The sequence below is a fragment of the Ochlerotatus camptorhynchus genome, unplaced genomic scaffold (assembly GCF_037179485.1).
Source record: "Ochlerotatus camptorhynchus isolate MF236.1 unplaced genomic scaffold, CSIRO-AGI_Acam_v1.1 ptg000433l, whole genome shotgun sequence".
In the NCBI taxonomy this organism is placed as follows: Eukaryota; Metazoa; Arthropoda; class Insecta; order Diptera; family Culicidae; genus Ochlerotatus; species Ochlerotatus camptorhynchus.
In genome coordinates, this window is record NW_027040919.1 from 1,258,859 (window position 1) to 1,285,428 (window position 26,570).

Consider the following 26,570-nt stretch of genomic DNA (forward strand, 5'->3'; position numbering starts at 1 on the left):
TAGCTTTTCATGGTCCTTCCAGGGGTATAGGTATTTCTACCCTTGTCCGTCCCTCCTCCGTCAGTCCAAGGGGAACGAAGGTTGTCCGCTAGTACCGGTGGGGGTATGGCTTCCGCACCAACGGGGCCTCGTTTGTCCCAAGGTCTAGACGGGAAACAGTTCGGGGAACGGGTGATACCACCCTTGTGCGTCCCGGTAACGGGGAGAGCGTTCGGGTGAAGGAGGTTGTCCGCCAGTTCCAATGGGGGCGTAGCGTCCGCACTAACGGGGCTCCAGCTGCCCGAGGCTTCCACCGTTTTCTTCATCCAGCTGGTGTTGGTTGGTGTGATGATGTCGTTTGTATCGGCTACATAACTGGGTGACTCCGCATTTTGAAGAACCATTTTATCTTGGTTGGGTGGGATTGTGGGGTGCATTGTAGGTTGTTGGGGGTTAAATGGTGCAGTGAGAATTGTATTAGTTCATAGGGTAGTCGGAGTGCTCTGATGAGAGCGAATGCGAGTCAGGGTCAATGCCGGGTTTGAGTTTCGGTTTGTTCTTTTCCGTTGGTTGGTTGCTATTGCTGGTGTTGTTGTTGTTGTTGTTCCTTTTGTCTTTCTTGATTGGAGAGCGCAACTTTTTTGGGGATCCAGTTACCTTTTTGGGGTTGTTGCTGCGGCTTCGGCTTCGGAGTTGAGCCTCCCGCAGGTCTGAGTTTAGGGGTTTGGATGGTTGAAGTTCATTGGATGGCGGATCATTTTAGATCATAGATCATGGTAGAGTTTCCTGGATTTGTGGGAGTTTTGCGGTGTTTCGGAATTTTGGCTACAATTGCTCGCAGTGTGGTGATCTCTTTATCTTTGAGGGCGATGGTGCTATTGAGTTAAGAAACTTGGGCTGATAGGTGTTCAATCGTATCGTCCCCGCTGATGGTCCTGGATCGTTCGACTAGGACCTATTCCAGGGCGAGTATACGATCGTCCTTCTTCTTAATTTCTTCCAAGAGGGAAATCGATTTTTGCCATAAGTTCATGGATCAGGTTGCCAGCTTCGAGTGCTTGGATCCGCTTGTCCTTTTCCTCCATTTCAAGACGGATGATTGCAAGATTGTCGGAAAGTTCGGAGATAATTTGGTCCTTGCCAGCAGAGGCAACTCCAGCGTAGCTGCTTGTACCATGCGTCTGTTCGTAGAGCCTTTTGGCTGCTGGATAGGAGAGCCCTTGATCTACTCTGATCTTTTGAATCTGGTTTTCGGTAACGTACACGGGGCGTTTACGGCTTGAGAGGCTGTGTTCGGCTATATTGCACCTGGTGCAAAAACAAGGAGTCTGGCAGTGTTGTCCTTCAGCGGTCTCATGCTGTTGGGCTCAGTTTCCACATGTAGCATTGGTTCCCAAGCAACACAGAAAACATCTGAATTATTTTATTTATCTTTTTAAGTTGCCCAGAAATCCCTTAAATGGTACAGGGAATACATCTTGATACGAGAAAGTTTCAACTTTGTTGCTTCATTTACTTTAGGTCACAATAATGAAACTCAACTGTTTCAATGTACTGCTTGGATGACCTGTCAAATAATGCCTCAAATGGGAGGAGCAAACATGTTACACTCAAATTGGTATGAAGTTATATGCTACGTGATATTGTATGAAACACTTGAGCAACAAATCTAACTTGTGTTGTGTTTGTTGAATGGGAGTTCCATAAAACATTATGTTTCTTAAAACTTTGGTGCAACAGAGTGTGAACTATATGTTTTTTGTACCTATTGAGCAACTGTTTCGAAATGTTACTAAAAAGTTGACGAACCAAGATGTGTTGAAGAACCTATTTGCAATCTTGTTCCAATTAAGCGTATGAATCTATAAGTTTTCAAACTTCGTTTTGCAACCACCTGAATCAAGTTGTCACTGTTAAGGTTTGTTGTGACCATCTAGCATCTACCATGGCTCAAATATGTCTTGTCACTTTGATGTTGTAAAATATTTTTGGACAACATTGGCAAAAGCGGAGAAATTGTAATGCATGTGCTAACATCTGCATAAGAAATGGAAGACCGCGATGAGGACGATAGGATTACGGATGGCGGGGGACGATGGTGACTAAAGACGATGACAACAGCGGCTGGCGTGGCCGTAGTCTCTTAACCAAGCGGGTGTTCTAAAGGGCTAAATAGAACGGTGAGAAGCCTGAGGTGACGATAGATTGATTGTTGAATGAGCTGGGGGCAGCAAATATATTGATACCGCCGAACGGAGATGTGGCCGTTGAGGGTCCGTTAGAGACGGAGCTCGTATTTGCCGGAACTGCTGGCGAACTGGAAACAACATCAAATAGCGGGTGGATCGCCAGAACTAGTGGCTTATAATGCTGAACCCTGATGACTGCTGGCGGAGGAGCTGCACCGATGCCGCTACCACTCGATGTCACATTGCTACTGACAAGTGACGTTTAAAGCACGCACATACTCAACAAATTCTATGATTGTTCAAACTACGCATTTGCTACTTAATTTCAGCATAACTGGAACATGGATACCATTGATAATACGTAATGGTGCAGTTATGTTGACAAATCGTTGCGGTGTTGTTGCAGTTCAATATGAATCATTAATTTTAATATCCACTCATCTGCAACGTAAAAAATACTTGTTGTAAACTTTTCATGATGTCTTGAAAAATAGCTACGTTATTGTAACGTACTATTTAACATGTTTGCAACAGTTCAGTGAGCTGGATTATATCTGGACGAACCGTACACTACCGGCCGAAATTATGTAGCTATAATGGAAAATGTTAACAAATATTCCAAACATTAAAAAATTAAATCAATTCAGAATTTTACACTTGTTAATGGTTATGAGAGGGCGTTTTGATTTGTGATCGGTGCAGGACATTAAAGAACTATATTAAGTTCACCGTTTTGGGTGACTCTATTTTCTTATGGTGTAATGTTGTTCAGGCTTTGATTTGTATTTTGTCAAAATTTCGATAGAAATCTTTGCTTTATAATTATAAGCTATTTTTTTTTAAATCAGTTAATGATGACTGGATGATTATGAAAAGAAGTCTAACGGTTTTGCGTAATCGACGTAGTGAAATCGCTTTAATTCTCACCCAATAAACTGGGAGTTTAAATCCTTAGGGTTTAAAGTATGAACTCTTAGCGTTGAAATATCGATCCCATTTACTAATTATTTGATAGTAATATTATGATCGACCAAGAGGTAAAAAAGCAAGGATTTATGTACTGACCAGAAATTGAAGATACGCAGCAGCTAGCTGATATATTTATTTGGAGTTGAATTTTTGTTTCTTGTTTCCGGGAGTCATACGAGCCCCACAACTGATCTCCAACGACCGTCTTTGGAATCTGTAACCGCTCAAGTTTTTTCATTTTTTTTAAAGAATATTGGCGGGTAACTACATTTTTTTTCAGACATCATCGCACAAAGATGGACTCAAAGCCGCAGAAAATCAACCTTTCGGTTTTTGTTGGGAGTCCAACTTTCTTCGACGATATTGAAAGCGTATTGTTACATGCTAATTTTCTATGAAATCTTTGGAAAAAATCATTTTCTTGGATTATTCATATTTTTTCCAACATTTGGGATCATCTACAAATTTAGTAATGGAATGGGGGGAGAGGAGGGTTGACATTTTCATTCATAAAATTTAGTAGGTGTAAAACCTGATTTTATCTTAAGTGATTTAATGTCAAAATACCTCCAAATACATTAAATGCGCAAATGCATGTAAAAATTTACCCATCTTAAATCTTCTGAACATTTTAAAATGTTAGAAAGACTTTCGGGGGAAGGGTTGCGAACTGCAAATTCAACAGAGTCTAACAAGGACGGGAGGGGGATTTAATGATCATTCAAAAACCCTTACATAATTTGTGGATGGTTTCCTATTAGAAAAATCAAAACGTACTGAAAAAAATGGAACCGGTAAACTTTCGATTGATTTTCAAACCCCCAAAATCAAAAATTTACACTTTTTCAGTTCATAATATTTTCAGAATCAAAATATTTTTTTTTTAAATACTGCAATGCTCAACAAAACTTGAGACGTTTGCGGTTCTATTGCAATGGATAGATAGAAATATTCTGTTAAAAAATGACGAAATTATGAAAGTTTTATCATTTTTTAGTATCAGACAGTAGGGGTTTGCGGCTATTTTAATTTGTTTTTATTTTATGTACTTATTTACTTGATTGTTTGATTTTTAAAATTGATAAAAATTAATACCATTTATTTTATTTAAAAAATATGTTTAAGTTTATATATGCATTAAATACTCCTTCAAATTAGTTGTTAAGCATTTTTGCGTTCAATAAAAAATTAAAATTAATAGGATCTATCGGTACTGCATAAAAAAAACGCTTATTTGGTTTAAAAAAGCTGACCACTTAATAGACCTTGATTGATTGTTACTTGTAAAGTATTTATTTTAAATTAACTATGCTAGGGGTCTGGTAAATGTGTTTTAGTTGCCCACTGATGTGACGGGGTGTGGCATCTACCAGCTTGTCAAAATATCTTGTCGGTGATCGGCTCCCAACAGAGCGCTGCCTTCCCTTACAGAGCCGAAAAAGTCCCTGGGTACATTATGTAGAGTGACCACTGACCATATCATTGATTATTGCTTTTATTAAACATGATTTTGAGTTTTAAGAACTCATCATCATGCTAATTTAATTCGGTTAGAATTAAACCAAAAATTAATCACATTCGCAAACACAACCACACATACAAATAAATATGGTTGTACTGAACATGTTGACCCGCAATGTACACAATTAGAATGCTGTTGGTAAGACTGGCAGCCATATGTAATCCACCAGAAAAAAACATAATAAGCTTATTTTTCAATTTATTCATGTTTCACACCCTATTAACGTAAAAACGTGTAATACTTATTACAGCTGTAATGTTTTCCAATAATTTGAATATAAATATTTTATTTTACAGATCAATTTTTATTTCAAAATATTTTTGAGCTGCAAATTTGTGGCATTAATTTATAAGTTTTTGAAGGCGTATATATTTAATCGAAGCAAAATGTTTAATTTCACCATAAAACTAGATGCGTTTGAAAAAAAAAGACTAGTTATCAATATTTTAAAGTAATTAATATCAAACTTTTATTCAATGACTTTTTCTACGATTGTCATCTCTGATTTTGCAGTCTGAATAAAAACATCAGTATGCTTTTTCCGTATCACCTCACAAAAATATCCAATACATTTATGTGGTTAACTTGAATGTCATTTACATGTATTCGAAAACATCACAGTACAGTTTTAAATATTTTAGTGAAACATTGCAGTTAAGTCAGTTGAAACCTCATTTACAACTTGTGTCATTAACATATCATGTTACATGCACCTTATTTGCAACACCTTATGCCACAAACATAAGTTGCAAAGAGACTCCACCTTCTGCGCTTTTTAAGGTACAATGAAGTTTTATATGCGGTGCGTTGTCCCTAATTTAGACCGTCTATTAGTCACACTAAGGTTGTTGTTACTCGCTGAGAAACAAATGGTGTTGCTTGGGTTTGCTAGCCACGAGCCCTGGTGTGTCCAAAACTCCAGCACTTATAGCACAACATCGGTGCCGGATAGTACCGTCTTGTCCTGCATCGAAGCTAGCCGAAGTCTATGAATTCCGGAAGAGTAGTCCCTTCGATCGTTAGGATGATATTGGGAGTGTTTTCCCGTCGTTCCCCAACCCTTCGAGTGATCCGGTGAAGATCCGCAACCTTTTGAGAAGCTAGGGCAGCCTTGAGATCATCGTCGTTGATTCACAGTGTCTAGACAGCTTACAACGCATCGGGTGAAGTTGAGGTTAGGATGTTTGCTTATTTTGACTTCTGTATCGTCGAGTAGCTTCGATATCGCCAGCATACGTTTGATTTGTTCAGGGCTACGGACCTTGAGAGCGTAGGAGATCCCTTTGCCCTCTGGAAAAGCTCCTTCTATTTTTGAGCCGATCCATTTTTCCACGGAGGTTCTTAGGAGAAAGGGGTGCTTCGGAAGTGAGCCGTGGACGCCTTCCATCCTCAGAATTGTCAACTCACCGATGGTATTTTTGGGGTCCATGTACTCTGTAAGGGTTCTTCCAGCATAGCTTCCATTAATTAGGTTTTGTGTAGATTTGTTCGATAGACCTTCACCCGGGTCCCCAGTAAGGGGTAAGGGGTGCACTGCTGACGCCATGGTCGGTGGACCGCGGGCAAAATTACCCCCAACGATGCACTTTGATTATTTATTTTTTCACACGGGGGAAATGGAAACCAGATAGATAGAGTGGTCCGATTTTAACCCCTTATAGGCAATTTGTTTTTATTTTTTTACGTAGGACTACGTCTTTGATTTCTATATGGGGTACACTTTGTGAAAACCAAAAATGAAACATGTAACAAATTAAGAAAGATTTTGAACGTTAATAACTCAGCTGCCCCTGGTCCAATTTCAATAATTTTATCACCAATCGATCAGAAATATGGCTACGCATCGATAACAATGCTTCCGAATGTTGATTTTCAACAAGAAACTATTGAAAAACTGGTAAATGTCCAGCATTGTCCAAAAGCGTCAAATTAACAAACAAATCCACCAATTACCTACATGCATATGCTGCTTCCCCAGCACAGTCGTCAGAGAGTAGTAAGTAGACGAAACAAGTCGAAGTGGCATTCGCCTCCGATGAATAGGGAGGATGGAATTGCGTAATATTTTGCACCCTCATCGCCATATTCAGAACCAAACGCAAATTCTTCGAGATAACTACCATCCGTCGTCTGGCTCGCCGTGGCGGTGTCTGACGTATCTCCGGTCTGATTTACGAGGTGTGCTGAAGGTGTTCCTGAAAAATGAGATCCGTGATGCTGTCACCTACACTAAACACGCCAAGCGTAAGTGGTCATGGGTTCGCCAAGCGTAAGCGGCCATAGATTCTAATCATCTACGTTTTGAAGTGACAGAGACACTGTTTGGTTTCGGAGGTTGGCAACAAAACAGCTCTTTTCAGGGCCACCAAGCTTATTACAGTAAAGAGTAGGAATAGAATTCATCTGCCTGTTTGTCCATATTCAGAACCAACGATCACACAAAATGCTCATGTAATCAAACTGGAAGCAGGGGTACACATTATTTTGAACAACCTTGATCAACTTTGAATCGCCACGGCCGGATATTTTCGATGGAATAAGCAACAATCTAGCATCTAATTCGACGAAGACGGCAATAAACATGTGTGAATCCGAGTTATTTACGAAAGAGAGTGTCGATGAAGAGAATCGATCAAGGTAGATAGGACCTATTGAAAAGTGACGCGGGATTTGTTTTCCGTACTGAGCTCCAATGCTACCGACGCCAGGGAGGCAGCTCCCACACCTGGACCCTACCAATCGACCCATCAACTCAATCGGGGACCAACGGCTTTACTTCCCGAAGGAAGGCGTGATCAGAGATGTTATGCCTTAGAACATGCCGGTGGCACCGACTGAGATTGGACCCAGGCCCGCTGGGGTGAGAGGTAATCACGCTAACCACCGGCGCCGATATCTTTCAAGGTGATATCATGGCGAATGAGAACGACCCAAATTTGAGTTTAGTTATCTCAGAAATAAGAAATAAAGTACAGGAACTCAGCGATGAGTAAATTTGCCTAATGTTTTCCCAGGTTTTTCCAGGATTTTCCAGGGGAAAATTCCCAAATTTGAGAAAAGTAAAGATTGGATTTACTCAGTCTATTGGTACTACTCCGAGACTGAATAAAATTTTCGTCAATTTCCTCATTTTCTGGCAGATTTTTAGGTTTTCCACAGGAAACCATGAGACAAATTTACTCATCGCTGAGTTCCTGCACTTTTGGCGATTATGAGTGAACTAAACTCAAATTTGGGTCGTTGTCATTCACCGTGTACGCAAAAGGAAAAGAGCCAGTATCGCTACTTGATAGCTTACTACTCATAATGGGAGGAGTCTTTGTAGCTTTTATACCACTTGGTTGCACATCGTAACCTGAAAAGATATAAAAGAGCGCTGCTGTATGGCATTAGCTCATTTTCGCTTCGGACAATAATAGCAGCAGTAGGAAGGTGGTGGCTAGTCCACTCCTTCACACCTAACAAGCAACAATTGACTGGTCGTGGCAACGGAGGAAAAGGTCTGGTAAAGGAGGCGCCAAGCGTAATCGCAAAGTTCTTCGAGAAAACCGCCATCGGTCGTCTGGCTCGCCGTGGTGGTGTCACTGGTGTCAAACGTATCTCCGGTCTGATCTACGAGGTGTGCTGAAGGTGTTCCTGGAAAATGAGGTCCGTGGTGCTGTCACCTACACTAAACACGCCAAGCGTAAGTGGCCATGGATGTCCTCTTCAATAAAACAGCGCTTTTCAGGGCCATCAAGCTTACATCAGTAAAGAGTTGGAAAAGAATTTATCTGTGCTTGTTTGTCCATATTCAGAACCGCAAGCCCCCAACGACCACACAAAATGCTCTCCAGAGTTGTAATCGTGTAACTAAACTTGGAAGCAGGGGTGCAGTGCAAGTGATTTTGATTGATTCTCTTAATCAACTTTCTCTTTGAAATAGATGACTAAAATTTTGGTACGCCTACAATTCAAAAACGGAATGAGTTGAGATAATAGATGATTGATTAATTAAAAAAAACTGAATGCTCTTCACAATTTATTCCGTCCACTAGCGGTCCTACGTCCAGCTTCCGTCCGTGCCCCTAGGCACAGACCCTTCTACTTTTTTTCTTCGTGACTTTAATGCACAAGTTATCCGGAGAACGTAACACCCGCGAAAACACTACGGCTCACTGTTATATACCGGGTGAGAGACCGCTCTCTTGGGAGTGAGTTCTTTGAGTTAAACTGCTTTCACTGTATCGGACTGGGGTTTTCAGTCGACGGAGTGATATATTTCACCACGAAAACTGACTTGGGGTGTCTCCGACCTGTACCGAAGACTATTCCGACTGTGAAGCACGGCTTTTAACGGAGATTTGCACGGAAACACTGCGCCTACTTTACCCGGGGAGGGATGTAAACAAACAGTGACTCACTACTAATTCACTGTAAGTGCGAGATTGTTCTGACGACTCTCTTCTCTAACCGACAAAAGCTCGTGCTTTTGTTCCAATAGCTGCTATCCCCAGCCGGTGACTTTGGTTTATGGAAAAACAAGAAATATGTTTCTAGGATTTAATGGCTATTAAAAGCCAGCACTACTCCGATGACTCGCGTTGGGGAGCCTTATGGCCAGCCACGAGTGATTTCCCGCCGATTAGAAAAAAAGTAGACTTGCTACGAAGTGAAAAAAGGAGAAAAATAAACAGCTCGAAAGTACCGAAAGAACGACCGATCGTGACGAGAACAATCTGTCAATTGGGCCGCTGAGGTTGACCAGACAAATAATGGGAAGAATATCAAAGAAATAACGGGATTTTATCAGAAGCCTATTGGAATATTTTTTTTTATTAAAGTTCAATAAAGAAAAAATCAAGTGACCCCAGATGCAGATTTATAAACCTCGTAAATCTTGAAATTGTGAATTGTGCTAAAAAAAACACTCTACAAGGAAGCACCTTAAAGTATATCACTAAATGTGGATTCGAGAAAATGCGAACAAAAAGAACACTGTGTTTTTAGTTCAATATCTTAGAAATTCTTGGAATCCTGTGATTTTCTCCGTGAAGCTTTCCGAATACATCTTACAAGTCCATGACACTTCCTCGAAACATAGCCTTGAGGCCCTCCAAACGTCTGTCTTAACATACATTGGTACAATGTAAATTCTATTAAGTTCATCAAGTTCAACGACGCTAACGATCATTCCATGTTTCTGATTTCCTTTCCCAGAAAAGTACAAAATATCCCGAATCGGACGACTGCGACTCCCTTCCGCCGCCTCCGCCGCCGGAGGACGATCCGTACTTCGACGATCTCCAACCACCGCCAACGCTGCACCACAACGGTCACACACATCACCTGAACCACCTGAATCTGAACCTGGACACTTCCCCGCATGGCGGCGGCGGCGGCGGTGGTGGCGTCGGATCCAGTCCGGAAAAGTCCCGCAAGCATCGATCGAACTCGGACAGCAGTCAAACCAAGCACCATCGGAACGGGCTGCATCACAAGTCTTCCAATGGGCATCATCACCACCACCATCACCATCATCACCATCGGCAGCACAACAGTAACACCAACAACAACAAGAGCAGCCGGGCGGATTCGGTCCTTTCGAGCGACTCGGACATTCGGTTTACACGGAGGAAGCTCGGCGACAATCAAAAGTGTGGCTGCGCGTTGATCGCCGGGTTTCTGCTGATACTGCTGTTTGCCGGGGTCATTGTCTATGTGGGATGTAAGTATATTGTCTTTCTGTGATTGACGTAATAGTTGGAAGAAGTCATATGTAATGGATTTGAAGAAAGCATTTCGAAATGACCATGCGCGAAAGACACGTGTCTAACACACTTTTTACTTTCGCGATCAAACCTCCTTCTGATACACATTGTGTTTCAGAAACGAATCTCCCACGGTCTATTATGTCTATCTATGTTCTTCACATGTGCCTCACGTTGAAAGTTCTCCAATGATGGGAACCTCGTCGTTTCACCAACCTTATACGCATCTCATATTCATTTGCTTGATGGACTCACGTGGGTTCATTGTGTTACGTTTTCCCCGACTACCTGATCCAAACGTAATGTAACCTCTTTCGAAATATTTTAGACACTTACCTTCGACCAGAACCCCTCCCGGATAGGATATTCCGAGCACGGTTACGGGTGGTCGAAGGGGATCACTGGACACCAGAACTGGCCGACCAAAGTACGACTCAATTTCAGCACCGAGCACGGGACTATCGGGAAAGAATCAACCTGATCATGCGACGCTCTGACCTTCGGGAACCATATGAGGGAAGTGAAATTCTAGCGCTGGATGGGTAAGTGTGACACTTCTTCAAGACCCGCTGAAAAACTAACCGTATCTATTACAGCAACGAAGGCGAAGATCTAACCCTGCACTTTGCGATGTACTTTGACCCATACGCTGAACTAGTTTCCGCCGCCGATCTGCACTCGATCATCATGGAAGAGATCATCTCCGATCACCCGCGGTACTTCCGCAACCTAACCATCGATCCGTCCAGTTTGATCATCAAGGAAGTCCTAGGTCAATTCGATGATATTCCGGGAACATCGTCCTCGCCACTTGGTGGCAAGGATGACGAAATCAACGAAGTCGTTACCACCGCTCGACCTCCACGCAAGTGTGAACCGCTGCGGTTGAGTTACTGCCGCTCGGTTGGTTACAATATGACAACCTATCCGAACTTCTTCGGTCACGGTTCGATTGAGGAAGTCGAGGCGGATCTGATCTCTTTCCGGGAGTTGGTCGATGCGGAGTGTTTCCGGCAGGCATTTGACTTTATCTGTCGGCTGCTGCAACCTCCGTGCGAGTACCGAAGGATTGAGGAACCAGTTGCCGGTAAGGTCTGCCGGCAGTATTGTCAAGCTTTCTGGAGCGGCTGTGGTGATCGGCTGCCGGAACGGTTCAAGAAGTTCTTGGACTGTGAGCGGTTTCCGGAGTCTACCGGGATTCAGTCGTGCCACAGCCGTCCTGGTTGCGCCGGTGAACTGCAGTCGAATGCATTATCTTCACGATTGTGCGACGGAGTTGCCGACTGTCCAGATATGTCTGATGAGAATACCTGCACGTTTTGCCCGTATGGTGCGATCTACTGCGGTCGAGGTCGAGTTTGCTATGCGAAGAATGCCCGCTGCGACGGGAAAATGGACTGCCCTGATGGAAGCGATGAGAAGGATTGTCGTAAGTTGACTCTTCCGTCTTGGCAGGGGATGTGATCTAATTTTCCACTCTGTTTACAGTTTCAATCTCCCCTCAAGTGACTTATTTGACCTTCCCATCGCCAATTGTACCCTACCGGCCACGGTTCTTTTCGGAAGGCTACGCTGTGTTTTCGGAAAAGGGCACAACCGGTAAGCTGTGCTCCGTCGGGATGGAAGGTAATGATTATGTGCGGAATACGGTTGCCGAGTCTCTCTGTAAAGCCCTTGGATTCGAAAGGGTCGACTATTCGCAAATTCGCAACGACACGGAACCAAATACCAGCTACGTGCGTGTTCTGGACCCTCGGGCGTCGGAGATTTCCTTTGTGAGGACCACGTGCCAGAGCAAGCAATCATTGTATGTAAGCTGTGGCCAGTTGGAGTGCGGAGTTCAGTCTGTCCTGCCGAGTAATCCCAATATGGGACTGTCGAAAATGGCTGCACCCGGAGATTGGCCCTGGATGGTGGCACTGTTCCGCGCGGACACTCACGTGTGCGACGGAACTTTGGTAAGTGGTCCATTGTCTTCCAAACCGTATGTCGGTTAAGTTTCTGAATTTTCCCAGGTCTCATCAGATTGGGTCCTCACTACAGAGTCCTGCTTCCAGGGACAAGCAAAGGCAACATGGATGGCCATTTTTGGAGCTGTTCGCCTATCCTCCAATGCACCATGGACGCAACGAAGACGAATCGTAACTGCTCATTCAAAATACCCTCCTTCGAGGACTTTCATGACCCATTTTTCCACTCTTCCAGATCGGCATGGTGAAATCTCCCGTCGAAGGCAGCACTGCTGCCCTGGTGCGCCTGGAAAACCCCGTCATCTACTCGGACTTTGTCCGCCCGATCTGCCTACCGGACATTCCGCTGAAGGAAACCATCGACCGCAGCGACAACAACGTCACTCCGACTCCCCACGCCGAGCGGTTCTCCAAATCTCTCCCGAAAAAGCGCATCAAGGAGTTCCGTCAGTATTTCGAAGCCCCCGGAGATGATGAAACGTCCGATGACTACTCTGAAATCACCGAATCTTCCCGCTTCTCCACCAACGAATACAACGCCAAATTCGCCGACGAAGGAGCTCAAATCCCGAAAGCCGAAGCCGTCCAGGTTAGTGGAACCAAGAATCCCTACCCTCTGCCGGAGAACTCACCGCAGACGAACAACTACATCTCCACGCTGAACTACATCGGCAGCGGCTTTCAACCATCCAAGACGAAGCAAACCGTCTGGATCAACTGCAACACGTTGGGTTGGAGTCGCCAGCGGGATCACCTGCAACGGGTGCAGCTCAAGATCAGCGATATGAAACCTTGCGAAAACGTCTCGATTGCAACGGTGAACAGCATGTGCACGGAGGCAGCTTACCACAAGCAGGACTGCAGTGAGGAGGAGTTTGCCGGAAGTCCGGTCGTTTGCCTCCTACCAACCGAAAGAAAGTGGGCCCTGGTTGGAGTCGCTTCGTGGAGAATCGCTTGCGCCCCGAATGGAGTCGAACGACCCCGGATGTATGACAAAATTACATCCAACACCCAATGGGTCCGGGAAACGATTGCCGCCACGGTGTAGTATCCGGCTGAGCAGGCTTTCCGGAAGCAGTGATCAACTTGATGTGCAAATATTAAGCTTAGAGTGAATGCGTGAGCTAGTGCGAGAGGAGAGAACGTTCGCGATACCTATCAATGCCATTTGATTACCTAGAGATGACCATTTCCCGCCCGAAAAAGGGGAAATCCAAAACCTGTATGTTTTATAATCAAGCTGATGTAGAAATGTACACCTTTGTCTAATCATCTAATCGAAAAAAAAAAAATAGAATCATGCACCAAACGTCCTGTTCACCCGTGAGATGAATGAACCCATTTTTATGTGCGGAGAAACAAGTGTATAAAGCAAAATTGACGTTATTTTTAATCCTATTTTAACGATTAAACTCTGTTGTATTACTATTATAGATCTTTAACTCTGATTATTCTAGAAGTGTAACAATCGTGAAACAATCCGAAAACTATGCGAATAAAAATTGTAACAAATTCGAAATCTATAATGAACATGTTCCACAGTTCAGATATATTCGAAAGAACATCGCCTGACGGTATGCAGAGTTTGAATCTGAATAGCTCTCCGGATTGACTACTTGCAGGAGAAATTCCCTGTGCGCGAATGTGCGATTCAACTGTAACCCTGGAAAGCGAGTTGATTCAGTGACAGTCGTTCACATCTGCACATGTATTGGTATGATTCATATCAATGCATGGAAACACATCAACAAGTGGTTTCAACGCGATGCGAACGTTCAAGCTTTAGCATGGCTTGTTGTTGGGTTGGTAGGTTGGGCACGTTGTTAGAATGTCGGTCGATCACCCGATGAAAATGCTTCTCGATAAAGATCCAACTGGAACTAGACGAAGAGCAGGTCTGCCATGGTGGTTACTTATGGTTACTCCACGAGTAACTTGATTTGTTTTTGTCAGCGGGTAAGTCACTCTGCCACTTTGTGTCAACACTTTAACACAGCAAAACACACATTGACACACTTAAACACCCTTCTGTCACATGAAAAGACACATTTTCTATTATTTTTGGCACCCCTGTCAGGATTGTTTACGTCTGATATTTACATTCGTTTGTTGTTTATTAAAGATCCGTTGGTGGTTTGGTGATTATGGACTGGACAAGACGGGAGAAAATGGTGGTTGGCTTAAAGTCGAGAACCAGAAGGAGAGGAAGAAAAAACAGAAGGAAGATGAAGTTAGGAAGAAGGAAGAGGAAGCGAGGAAGAAGAAAAAGAAGAAGAAGGAATACAGGAAGAACAAGGAGAATCCTAGGTCTCGGAGGGAGAGAAGCAAGGGTGACGCTCTGGTTGTAGAAGCGAAAGACAAAACGTCCTACGTGGCACTCCTCCGGAAAGTGAGAGAGGATCCGGAGTTGAAACAACTAGGCGAGAACGTGGTGAAAACCAGGCGAACCCAGAAAGGCGAGATGCTATTTGAGCTGAAAAGGGATCCTACGGTTAAGAGCGCAGCTTTTAAGGAGCTCGTCGAAAAATCTCTTGGCGGGACGGCGAACGTAAGAGCCTTATCCCAGGAGTCAGTGGTTGAGTGCAGGGATCTGGACGAGATCATAATGGTAGCACGCAAACGGCGTCGATACGACTTTCTTCGGACGCAGCTAACGAGCTGCTGAAGACAGGCCGAATCAAAGTTGGGTGGTCAGTGCGCCCGTTGAAAGCTATTCCTCGGGTGTCTAAGAAAATGGAGAGATGCTACAAATGCATGGGCTTCGGTCATCAGGTGAGGAACTGCAAAGGCCCTAACAGATCTGATCTGTGCAGGAAATGCGGAGAGAAAGAACACATGCTCTGCAAAAAGGAGGAGGGAAACGTGTGACGGGAAGTTTCAGGTGCCCAGAGTTGGCGATGTTGGGCCAGCAATAATGGAGGTAACCCAAATAAATCATTCCAACACAGCACAGCAACTGTTGTGGCAGTCGACAACGGAAGCAAAGTGCGACGTTGCTATCATTGCAGAGCTCTATCGAGTCCCTCTCGATAATGGTAACTGGGTGGCGGATAGAGCAGGAATGGCGGCCATACAAGTCATTGGCAGGTATCCCATTCAACAAGTGGTGGCGGGCTCATACGAAGGTTTCGTGATCGCCAAAATCAATGGCTACGCACCCCCGAGATGGACAATTGAGCAGTTCCACCAGATGCTAGATGAGCTCACCGGAGAGCTCATTGGACGGAGACCAGTCGTCATCGCAGGAGATTTCAATGCTTGGGCAGTGGATTGGTGGAGCAGGTGTACCAACGCAAGAGGGTATAGCCTGCTGGAAGCTCTGGCAAAGTTGAACGTCAGTCTGGCCAACCTAGGAACCATCAGCACCTTCCGCAAAGATGGTAGGGAATCCATTATCGACGTCACTTTCTGCAGTACGTCGCTAGTGGCAAATATGAACTGGAGAGTGTGCGAAGAGTACATCCATAGTGACCATCCGGTACAGTATCGGCGAACGGACACCGGTGGAAATGCGGAGGACGAAAGTAAGCGAGCGGAAGTGAAAGACGAAGGCATTCAATAAGGTTCACTTCATCGAAGCTCTAAGGGTAGACAGCAGCAAACCCGGGTCTAAGCGCGAACGAGTTGACCGAATCATTAGCAAGGGCATGTGACACAACTATGCCGAGAAAACTGGAACCAACGAACAGGCGGCGTCCAGCTTACTGGTGGAACGAGAAAATTAGCCCCCTCCGTGCTAGTTGTCTTCTAGCCAGAAGGCGCGTTCAGAGAGCAAGAACGGAAGCAGACAGAGCCAATGCCAATGCCAAACCCTGGGGCAACACATACCGAGTCGCGATGGCGAAGATCAGATGATACCGGTTGAAATGTGTCCCAACAAGCTGAAAGTCATCGTGGAGGGACTTTTCCCACAGCATGACCCAATGACCTGGCCACCTACACCATATGACGAGGAAGATGGAGACAACGTTGAACAAGTCTCCAACGAGGAACTCCTAGCAGCAGCGAAAGGGTTAAAGGCGAAGAAAGCTTCCGGCCACGATGGAATTCCCAACGAGCCGTTGAAGGCGGCGATCCAGACGTTCCCGGACATGTTCAGGATAGTGCTGCAGAAATGTATGGACGAGGGTCAGTTCCCTGATAGGTGATGATGATGATGATGGTCCCACCTCTTACCCCTACAAGGGTTTGACCTGAACGATTTATCTGTAAGATAATTAAATATGACATTTTTACCAGGTTACAGATACAAATTCCCTCTATAGTTTACAGTTGCTTTACAGCGATATAAATGTGGATAGGTGGAAGGTACAAAAGCTTGTGCTGTTGCCAAGGCCCGGAAAACCGCCGGGGGATCCTGCATCGTATAGGTCAATATGCTTGCTGGATACTGTCGGAAAGCTCTTGGAGAGGATCATCCTCAACAGGCTGACGAAATGCACGGAGAGTGAACACGGGTTGTCAGAGAGGCAGTTCGGATTCCGGAAAGGGAGATCGACGGTGGATGCAATTCGGACAGTGATTGACAGAGCCGAGAAAGCTTCCAAACAGAAGCGGGGAGGAAATCGATACTGCGCCGTGATTACGATTGATGTGAAGAATGCATTCAATAGCGCCAACTGGGAGGCCATCGCCAAGGCGCTCCATAGAATGAGGGTTCCAGACTACCTCTGCAGGATTCTAAGTAGTTACTTCCAGAACCGGGTCCTGGTCCACGAGACAGACACAGGGCATAAATCGCTTAGAATCACGGCGGGAGTTCCACAAGGCTCCATTCGATGTCCCACGCTGTGGAATGGAATGTACAATGGCGTGCTGACGCTCAAGCTGCCCAAAGGAGTTGAGATTGTTGGCTTTGCGGACGATGTCGTCTTGACGGTAACCGGTGAGACACTGGTAGAAGTGGAAATGCTGGCGGCCGAGGCGATAGATACGATTGGTAACTGGATGCAAGGAGCGAAGCTGCAGATTGCCTACCACAAAACAGAAGTGATGTTGGTCAGTAACTGCAAAGCAGTGCAGCGGGCAGAAATCACCGTTGGAGAGTACACCATTGTTTCGAAGCGCGTGGTGAAGTATCTGGGGGTGATGATCGACGACCGGCTAAACTTTAACAGCCACATCGAATATGCTTGCGAGAAGGCGGCGAAGGTCATCAACGCATGCATGTCATCATGCCGAACAATTCTGGTCCAAGCAGCAGCAAGAGGCGTCTCTGGCTAGTGTGTCTTCATCGATAGTAAGGTACGGAGGTCCAGCCTGGATTGAAGCGCTGAAAACGAAGCATAACCAAAGGAAATATAGCAGTACGTTCCGGCTCATGGCCATGCGAGTCGTGAGTGCGTACAGAACCATTTCGATGGAGGCAGTATGCGTTATCGCCGGTATGATCCCAATCGGCATCACCTTGGCGGTGGACTACGAGTGCTATATGACGAGAGAAGCCAGAGGAGTACGAAAAATGGTGAGAACGGGGTCGATTGCTAAGTGGCAGCAGGAGTGGGATGCAGCAGAGAACGGTGGATGGACCCACAGGCTAATAGCGATTCTTTTGACCTGGGTGAACAGGAAGCATGGAGAAGTCAACTTCCACTTGACGCAGTTCCTGTCTGGTCATGGCTGCTTCAGGAAGTATCTGCATCGGTTCGGACACGCAACGTCATCCTTCTGTCCGGAGTGTGGGAATGTGGAAGAATCACCAGAGCACGTGGTCTTAGAATGTCCTAGATTTGATGCTGTGCGAGAGGAGATGCTCGCCCTTAGCACGGAGAATATCGTCGATGAAATGTGTCGAGAGGAGGGTACGTTTAACGTCGTCAGCAGAGCAGTAACGCAGATCATGTCAGCGCTGCAGCGAGAAAGTAGTAATGTGCTCACACAAGTGCGAAGTGAAAGCCGAGGCCGGGAGAACTCTCCATCAGAGTAGGCTGAATCCACCACCGGGGATAACCAAGTAGAACGTGACGCTGGGAGCTAAATGGCTCACAAATTGGAGAGACGACCAGCGACCTGGAAGCGCCAGTTAGCTGAGGTAAAGTGAGGTGCGTAATACACGGCCCCCTCCGAAGTAATACGACAAGTGGTTCCGGGGGAACAGGGCAAGGCGTCCAAGGAGGTTTTAGCACCGACAAACCGACATGAATGACCATAGGAAAAACAATAAAATTTCTGACCAAAGCACACTACTGACATCTGGCTCCGTGTTCACGGGAAAGTTGTGGGAACTTAAGGGAAATTCCTCAAACGTCAAAAATAATTTTGAAAATTTCAGGGCGGTTCGATTAATTTCTAAACAAAATGTAGGAACTTTACAGATGTTACAAGAAAAATGTTATCAGCAAAATTGCAACATCTTTAATGAGGTTCCATGATTTTCAGGAAAATTTTGAAGCTTCATTTCAAGTCCATGAATTTTAAGGAAGGTCCGAAAAATTCAGAGAAGTTCTGAGAAATTCAAGATCGTCCAGAACTACGGTGAGGTTTTAAGATCATTATTATCAGGTTCCGAAAGTTTCAGCGCAGTTCCACAGCTTTCAGGAAAATTCAGGATCCTAGATAATTTCAGTGCGGCCTCCCAAAAGTATCTAAGGGAACTTCAGACAATCCAAAGAGGGATTATGAACTATCCCAGGGGAGATTTCGAACAATCTCAAGAAGGATTTCAGCCAGTATTGAGGGTGATTCATGACAGTCCAGGGGGATTCCAATCAATTCCAGAAGGGATTCCGTACATACTCGGAATGGATTGCGGACAATCCCAAGGGGATCCGGAAAATAACAGGAAGGGTTCCAGACAATCCAAAGGGGGTTTCTAGACAGTCTCAGTATGAAAAAAAAAAACAAATGTCCCTTCGACGACTGGTCATAGACAAACTTCATTTAAGTTTCAGAATAGAATTAACTATTTAGTTGGCTAGAGCTAACCTATTTTGGCCTGGGATGGACAGCATAATAAAAAACCGCAGTCAACAATGTTCCTTTTGTGCTAAGTATGGATCACCACAAATACCAGACGATGAAAATTCATTCCGTTCCTGTTCACCCTTTTCAACTGGATGATTTTTTTTTTCCAGGAGTGTTCGAGGAAACAATGGAAGTTTCTAGTGACAGTTGACATGCTCATAGTAGGTCATACAAGTGTATCCGCGACATAAGTATTAATTTTCATGAGCTAAAAAGAATCTTCTCCAAGGAGTAATCAACTCTGCACACCTCAATCTGTGCCGAATGTTTTAGCTGTGCCGAAGTCTGCCAATCAAGAATCCCATGAGTTTGGCCACACTGAAGTTTTAATGACTTTTGTGATTGTGCGAGAAAAAGAAGCGTGATGAATTGATGTATTCAACAATCAGTGCTGCACTATGGAAATTCTATCCGAATGAGAAAACTGGGCAACGTAAACCACACCGTTCATCACCAACAAAACACTGATTGTAGCGGAAGCCGGTCAACTTCGGCGGATCCTTATAAATCCGGAAACGCTCATCAACCACGAGGACATCATGACATAGTTCGAGATTCTGGTAGATTGCGGCAAGCTGGACGTGGTTCTTTGTCCGTGGCGTTGATTATGAACTCGATAGGAACTGTGAGGTGGCGGTGGAACTGTTCAATCAGCTGCAAGCGGAGGGCGGCTACTTGAAGATTAGTGAGAATTTTGCAAAAAAAAAATTGAACAATTCGGCACCTCAAATGTGGTTCTGTTGAAGGGCTTAAGATTCGGGTTCAGGTTGTCAAAATTTACTTAATTTGTTTTACAGAAAGCCTATCTAATAAATTGTCTAAGAATGTACTGTGGCATACGGACTTCGGATTATTCAAGATGCTTCTCGGTTGACATGTACGAATAGACTCTTTATTCAATTTGCAGGTTCGGATCAGGAAGGTTCTTATTTGGTAGGGTTACGGTATGTAATGTGGGTCTAGTCCTTTCATTCGGCCTATCACGCAAATAAATAATTAATTAAGGAATATTACACAAAAAATAAGGAAAATATTGATCACTGATGATTGATAAATGTGTACCACACACAAATCAATTTATATCACAACATTTCAATACATTTTCAGCTCTCGTAAGTAATAAAACTGGTTGAGAATATCACTCTGTTCGGAGTTTTTAGCCGCCATGACTTCTAAGGTTAAGATGGGAAGGTTGCACTGACGATCATCAAATGGCCTGATTATGGCATTTATTGAATGGAATTACCTGATAATACACACTAGACGTAAAACTCACAGTTACTGTTTGAATATTTTATGTTTATTTTAATTGTTTAACAACGTTTTCACAAGTAAATCATGGACCCAACTTTAGGGACACATTTCTTTTCTATGTTCCTAACTTTGGCCCATGAAATTCATTTGACAGCATATAGCAATAAGAGTAACGTCAACAATGTGGTTTGCATTTGGATGATAAGGAACGAACAGGAAGGGAGATTTTTTCTGCCAAATCTGTATAATGAACATCACAATGTTTTGATTTAGATATTCTGCGGTCGAAAGACGATAAGCGAAATTTTTAATTTTTAATTTTTAACTTGAGTGATTTAATGTAGTTTTCGTAAAATTTTCTCTAAGAAATGTTTTGAGGAATGAAGAGTATTAAGTTAACAGTGATAGTGATAAAAAAAAATACATAAGAAAACGTTACCAAGAGCGTTTTTTTTGAGAATCAAACAGGATAGGACGAAGTTGCATCCATAAATAGACCCAATTTGGGGACAATAGACCGATATTACATACATTTCCCTGGTGAGTTTTTGTCTTAAAAAAAGTAAGTTTTTCAACTTTTTGCGGTTCCTGATAGCAAACGACATGATAAGCATATCTAAGCATACCATTTAGCAGTAGAATATCGTTTGCAGGTAAATTAATTGATGAGTTATGATTAAAAACGTAATCTATGGCTGCATATTAGACCGAGGTTAGGGACGTATACCCTATTTGGATAGGCCGAAAGAATGTAAAATATAAACCTTAAAAAAAGCGAAGCGGCGTGGTAGGTTTATTGCCAAAACATTTGCTGTGCATATGCGCAAGACTTATTGCGCGCATATCGTAGCAGTTAAAGTAGGTTGGTAAACAAGGAAAAGGAAAAGGTTTTACTGTTTCGAAGTTGACTGAGCAGTTTCTCAGTAGGTCATGAATTTTGGCAGTTTCTATCTATGTTAAAACAGTGGGATAAGGAAATGGAAATGTTTCCTTTATTATGGTGATTTATGAAAAGATCTGTGTGGTAATTTGAGATGTATCATATTACAACATCGTAACATGACAGTACAATTGGGTATCATGATGTTGTTCGAAATAATCCTAATTATTTAAACAAGGTGAGTGACTAGTGGTGCCGTAGATCGCTCATCCGGGAGGAAGGTGCCTGATTTGTATGACGCTATGTATCTGGCCACCCTGTGGCGTTGACCCATGTGACCAGTGATTACCGATATTGGAAACTATACCGGAAACGCCAAGCAAGTGTTCGTTGCTAAAGTGGATGACCCTGAGAGTGACCTAGGTATTGCTGTTGCAGGTGATGATCTTGGCACTGGTATTTATTTATCACTCAAACTTTGACAACTTTTGCAGGGAATTGGACGACGTACTGGCTGCAGGAGAGATCGGAGTAAAGTAAATGTTTGTCTTCTAACCCGGAATCCGATCGTCTAGTTCAATGGATGTGTCAATTTCATCCTGAAGTAAAGATTGACGACTGTCAGCAAAGTGCCAAACCTTAGCAACTATTGGAACAAAGATAGCAAACAACAGTGATGCCGTTGCATATTATATTTTGTGTCATACTTGTCAAAGTGTGCCCTAACCGTGTGCTGTGATGTGTTTCGGCAAAGTGTGCACCCCTTGATCTTCTCATTTCATTTCGCCAAAATCCATCTTACATGGTCTTGAAATCACACCACCATATAATCATAACTTTGCACACACTTTAGTTATCCATTTTGGAAAGCAAAATGGGCCCACGTATATGCCAAAATAGGTTAGTTCTAACCAACTTCATAGTTAATTTTATTCTGAAACTTAAATGAAGTTTGTCAATGAGCGGTCGTCGAATGGACATTTGTTTTTTTTTTCATACTGGGATTGTCGTGTTATTTTCTGGAATCCCTCTGGGATTATCCGGAATCCATTCTAGGTTTGTTCGGAATCTCCCCTAGGATAGTATATAATCCCTCTTTGGATTATCTGAAGTAATCTTGGATATTTTTAAGAAGCCGCACTGGGATTATCCCCCCTAGGCTTGCTCGGATCCCTCCGGAGACTGTCATAAATCCCTTTTGCTGGACTGACGGGGATCCTCCCTGGGATTGTCATGAATCCTCCTTGGGATCGAATCCGTACTATGCGGTTGCTAATGTTTGCAGAACTCGAACGTCATCGGAATGGCAGTAAAGCAAAACATCTCTGGCTGTTCCGAATAGTCACCATAAAAGACCTCAAACGGTTTTGAAGAGGCAGCATGTAGGGGTATCGTAGGGGCCAGATGCACTTCCTTCGTTTTAAGCCTAACATACATTTTCACAACAAAGTAGTTATCATACAAGTTAAATCTATTTTTGCTTTGGACACCGTATCTATTTGGCAGCTCTATGTTATCGGATAATGTAAATACAAACAAAAACGAGTTTGCATTGAATATAGTGTAATTTTGTCCTCCAAATTGTTATGAATTTTTAGCGATTCAAACATTATTAAGCATCGGTGAAAGATATTCCCCATTTGACTGAGGTAGATGTAGTTCTAACATCTCTCTGTATTTGTATTTCTATTTTATGATCAAAAACATTTTCTTTGTGCATTAGGGGCAAAATGCACTCCTATGTTTGGTCTATTAAGCGGTCATGGACCTTTGATCAACTACGATCGGAACTGGAGGCTGTCAAAAACAAAGACGTTCTTCTGCCTCAATTGGTCGTGATCATTTATAAGACGGCAACCGGTTTATACCATCGACAGACATGATTGTAGCTACGTTGTATAATACCATAGAGGTAACTCTAAGACCAGATGGTCCCGTTTCAACGTTTTTAAGTTTTTGGCTCAGCTCTGGTACTGTATTCAGTCCCAAGCTAATCGATGCACCCCTTGAAACTTAGGAAAATTCACGAACCCCTCTGATCGCACACGATCAGAACTTCTTCCTACATTGTGTATTACGAATGGTTAGAAATAATAAAACACGATCGAATTACTGACCGTCCTGCTATGGTGGAGGTAGAAGTACTATAATTTATTGATAGTGTATAGGACACAATACAACACACCAGGGGATAAGTCACTCTGCTACTTTGTGTCAACACCCACTTTAACACAGCAAAAACACACATTGACACACTCTATCACCCTTCTGCCACATTTTTTTCCTTTGGTTTGTTTTTCCGTCGATCTTGTTTTCCGTGCTGAGCACCAATGCTACCGACGTGCCAGGAAGGCAGCTCCAATGGGTCTGGGTTCAATCCCAGCCGAGGTCGGTGGAATTTTTCTGAGGCATAACAATCTCTGGCAACGTCTTCCTTCGGAAGGGAAGTGAAGCCGTTGTTCCCGGCTCATGTGTGTTGAATAGGTGCGATATCCTACGCAGGTGTGGAAGCTGCCTTCCTGCACATTCGATTGTCGTCAATGGATGCAGCGCGGTAAGTATTCCAACAGCACATCCAACTTGCTTCAAATCGAATCTAGCTGCTCTTCGGCACTCTCTGGAGCAGTTCCAACAGATCTCAAGTGCACTTCAACAGGGTGCTTCGATTTTTTGCCATGGTAGGATACTGAAATGGTACAAGTGCAAATGCACACTTTTTTCCACTATGGTTTTGTTACTGTGTCACTGTGAGTGTGGGTGTTTTTATAATGTAGATTTGAATTACAAATCAAACCAGTATAGTTTTGACGTAGGACTACGTCTGTGATTTCTATATGGGGGTACACTTTGTGAAAACCGAAAATGGAACATGTAACACAATTGTGAAAGATTTTGAACGTTAATAACTCAGCTGCCCCAGGACCAATTCCATTAATTTATCACCAAACGATTAGAAATATTTCAACGCATCTGTTAAATTAAAGACTTTATCATTTTTCCAAGTGTCACTGTTGAAAATTGCACGAATGTGCAACTGTTTCTATGATAATCGGTCTCACCAAACGGTGTTTATTCAATCACCGCGTGGTTAGTGGAGGTGTTCTCCAGTACACAACGAAAGGCTTCCCGCAAGCAGTTAGCTATCAAGGCAGCCCTCAACCGCTGATTGGATTCAGTTCCAATCACCGTGTGTAGTGGTGTCCGGTCGTCGGCATCAGCAGCTGCAGTGCTTTAGGCGCGTGGCGTTGAACATTGTTCTCCAGCACACAACGAAAGGCTGCTTGCAAGCATTGAGCTGGAGCCCACATGTGCATCCATAGAAGGAGAAAGAAGCCACACTCCCATTGATCGGAATCAGTGCGTCATACTAAAGAGAAAACAGAGAGAACCCCGCTAAAATTCATATTCCTACACAAAACACAAGCTCCTGCTGCAGTTAACAAATAATATTTGTTATATAAGACCGCGTAATCCTACGTCACCATTGCGTACAACCAACAATCAATACGAAACTAACGATTTCAAATTGGCTCACTACTTGACTAGCCTATTGGTCCCAAGCAAACGATTAACGTATCCCATTCTAGTAGAAATTCTAGTACCACGCAATGTTTGTTTTGATTCGCTATGAAAGTTTGACAGATAAAATTAGGGGTTATTGGTTTTTCCTATGTTTCGAGGGGTGAATCAATTAGCTTGGGACCGAAGAGAGTATCAGAGCTGAGCCAAAAAGTTGAGCACGTTATTTCGGGACCTTCTAGTCTTAGAGTTACCTCTATGGTACTACCCCATAGGGCTGTCCCTTGTTTTTTTTTTACTTTTATTTAGGAGATTTTTAGCCATGGGCTACTGCATCTCCGAAATTCAGGATCCCTATGTCCTCAGACTCAGTTTCACTCATATTAAAAACAAGCGCTTGGAAACCGATAGGTTTGTAATCAAGCTGGCATGAATTGATTATGATTGACCTTCTGAAGAGTTCTACAGTTCAAGCAACTATACCTTTCGTATCTTTTTGAGACAGATTTCGAAGAGACGTTCTATTCGAGGAAACAGAATTTGGGAAAAACTGTTCAATCGTTTCTTAAGAGTACAAAATCATACATTTACGGTGTACTTTTAATACAAAACAAATACTAAATCAAAGGTAAAAGGCACAGCTCACACACCAAGGTAGAATACCATCAAGCTCATCCCGGTGGTAGCTGATGTGACACATTGATTTATTCCGACTGGAGCTGCTGGCATCGGTGCCAAACTGAATGCCACAAAATTGGATAAGTCATCGCCAGCGGGATTCGTTGTCGGGTTTCCCAAATTAGATTCGAAATTTCCAAACTCTTGACCGCCCTTGATGCAGCCGGAAGCGTCGGAATCGTGGATTTGGCGTGCCCATGAATTAAAGTCGTCGAAATCGTCCTTGGCGGAGGCGACGACGGACAGGTTCTGAACAGGTCTTTCAGAATTTTATTGCTTGACTGCTGATTCCCGCTGAACGTGCTGATGATCTCTTCGGGGTCGACTGATTTACTATCCTGATAGCCACCGTACTCACTGGAACCGCCTCCACCGCCACCATACTGCATTCCACCTGTCACATCCAACTTGTCCTTTCCGCCAGGGTTTCATTTCTTTATCGATCAGCTAACGAATATTGTGCCGCTCTGTGATTCCTTGGTTATTGCCGTTTTCATCCAATAAGGTGTAATTTTCCAACGACTGCAGATCGTAGATGTAATACTGCAAATGTATCGCATTGATTTTGTTAATTTACGTTAATGGTTTGTTAATTGTCGTTTGAAATTGAGATGGACCAACAATGGTCTTAGTCGAACCAACAATAAAAGTAATCATCAATTCAGTGCCAACATTTCAAAGGGGCGTAATTGCTTTTGTAAACAATGACTTTAGCCATCAATTTCTCGCGAATGAAATCTTACCTCTTCAAAATAACAATGCTAGCTGGTAGAGGAAACATTCCTCTACCTAATGGTGTCATTATTTTTCATGAGTGAGCTTTTATTCGCGAGAAATCGATGGCTAAAGCCATTGTTTACAAATGCAATTACGCCCCTTTGAAATGTTGGCACTGAA

At 43.6% G+C, this 26,570-nt stretch overlaps 1 protein-coding gene across 1 annotated transcript in view; it reads left to right on the top strand.

The window, feature by feature from the left end:
* LOC135711502 (uncharacterized) overlaps positions 1 to 13,898 on the top strand; it is a 225,088-nt gene extending 211,190 nt beyond the window's left edge. Inside the window, exons 3-8 of the mRNA XM_065234364.1 lie at positions 9,859 to 10,366; positions 10,738 to 10,951; positions 11,006 to 11,838; positions 11,898 to 12,367; positions 12,425 to 12,550; positions 12,615 to 13,898. Of these exons, the coding sequence (XP_065090436.1) occupies positions 9,859 to 10,366; positions 10,738 to 10,951; positions 11,006 to 11,838; positions 11,898 to 12,367; positions 12,425 to 12,550; positions 12,615 to 13,427 (2,964 nt within the window). The 3' untranslated portion in view covers positions 13,428 to 13,898. The remainder of the gene's footprint in view (positions 1 to 9,858; positions 10,367 to 10,737; positions 10,952 to 11,005; positions 11,839 to 11,897; positions 12,368 to 12,424; positions 12,551 to 12,614) is intronic.
* Positions 13,899 to 26,570: the final 12,672 nt, after the last annotated feature.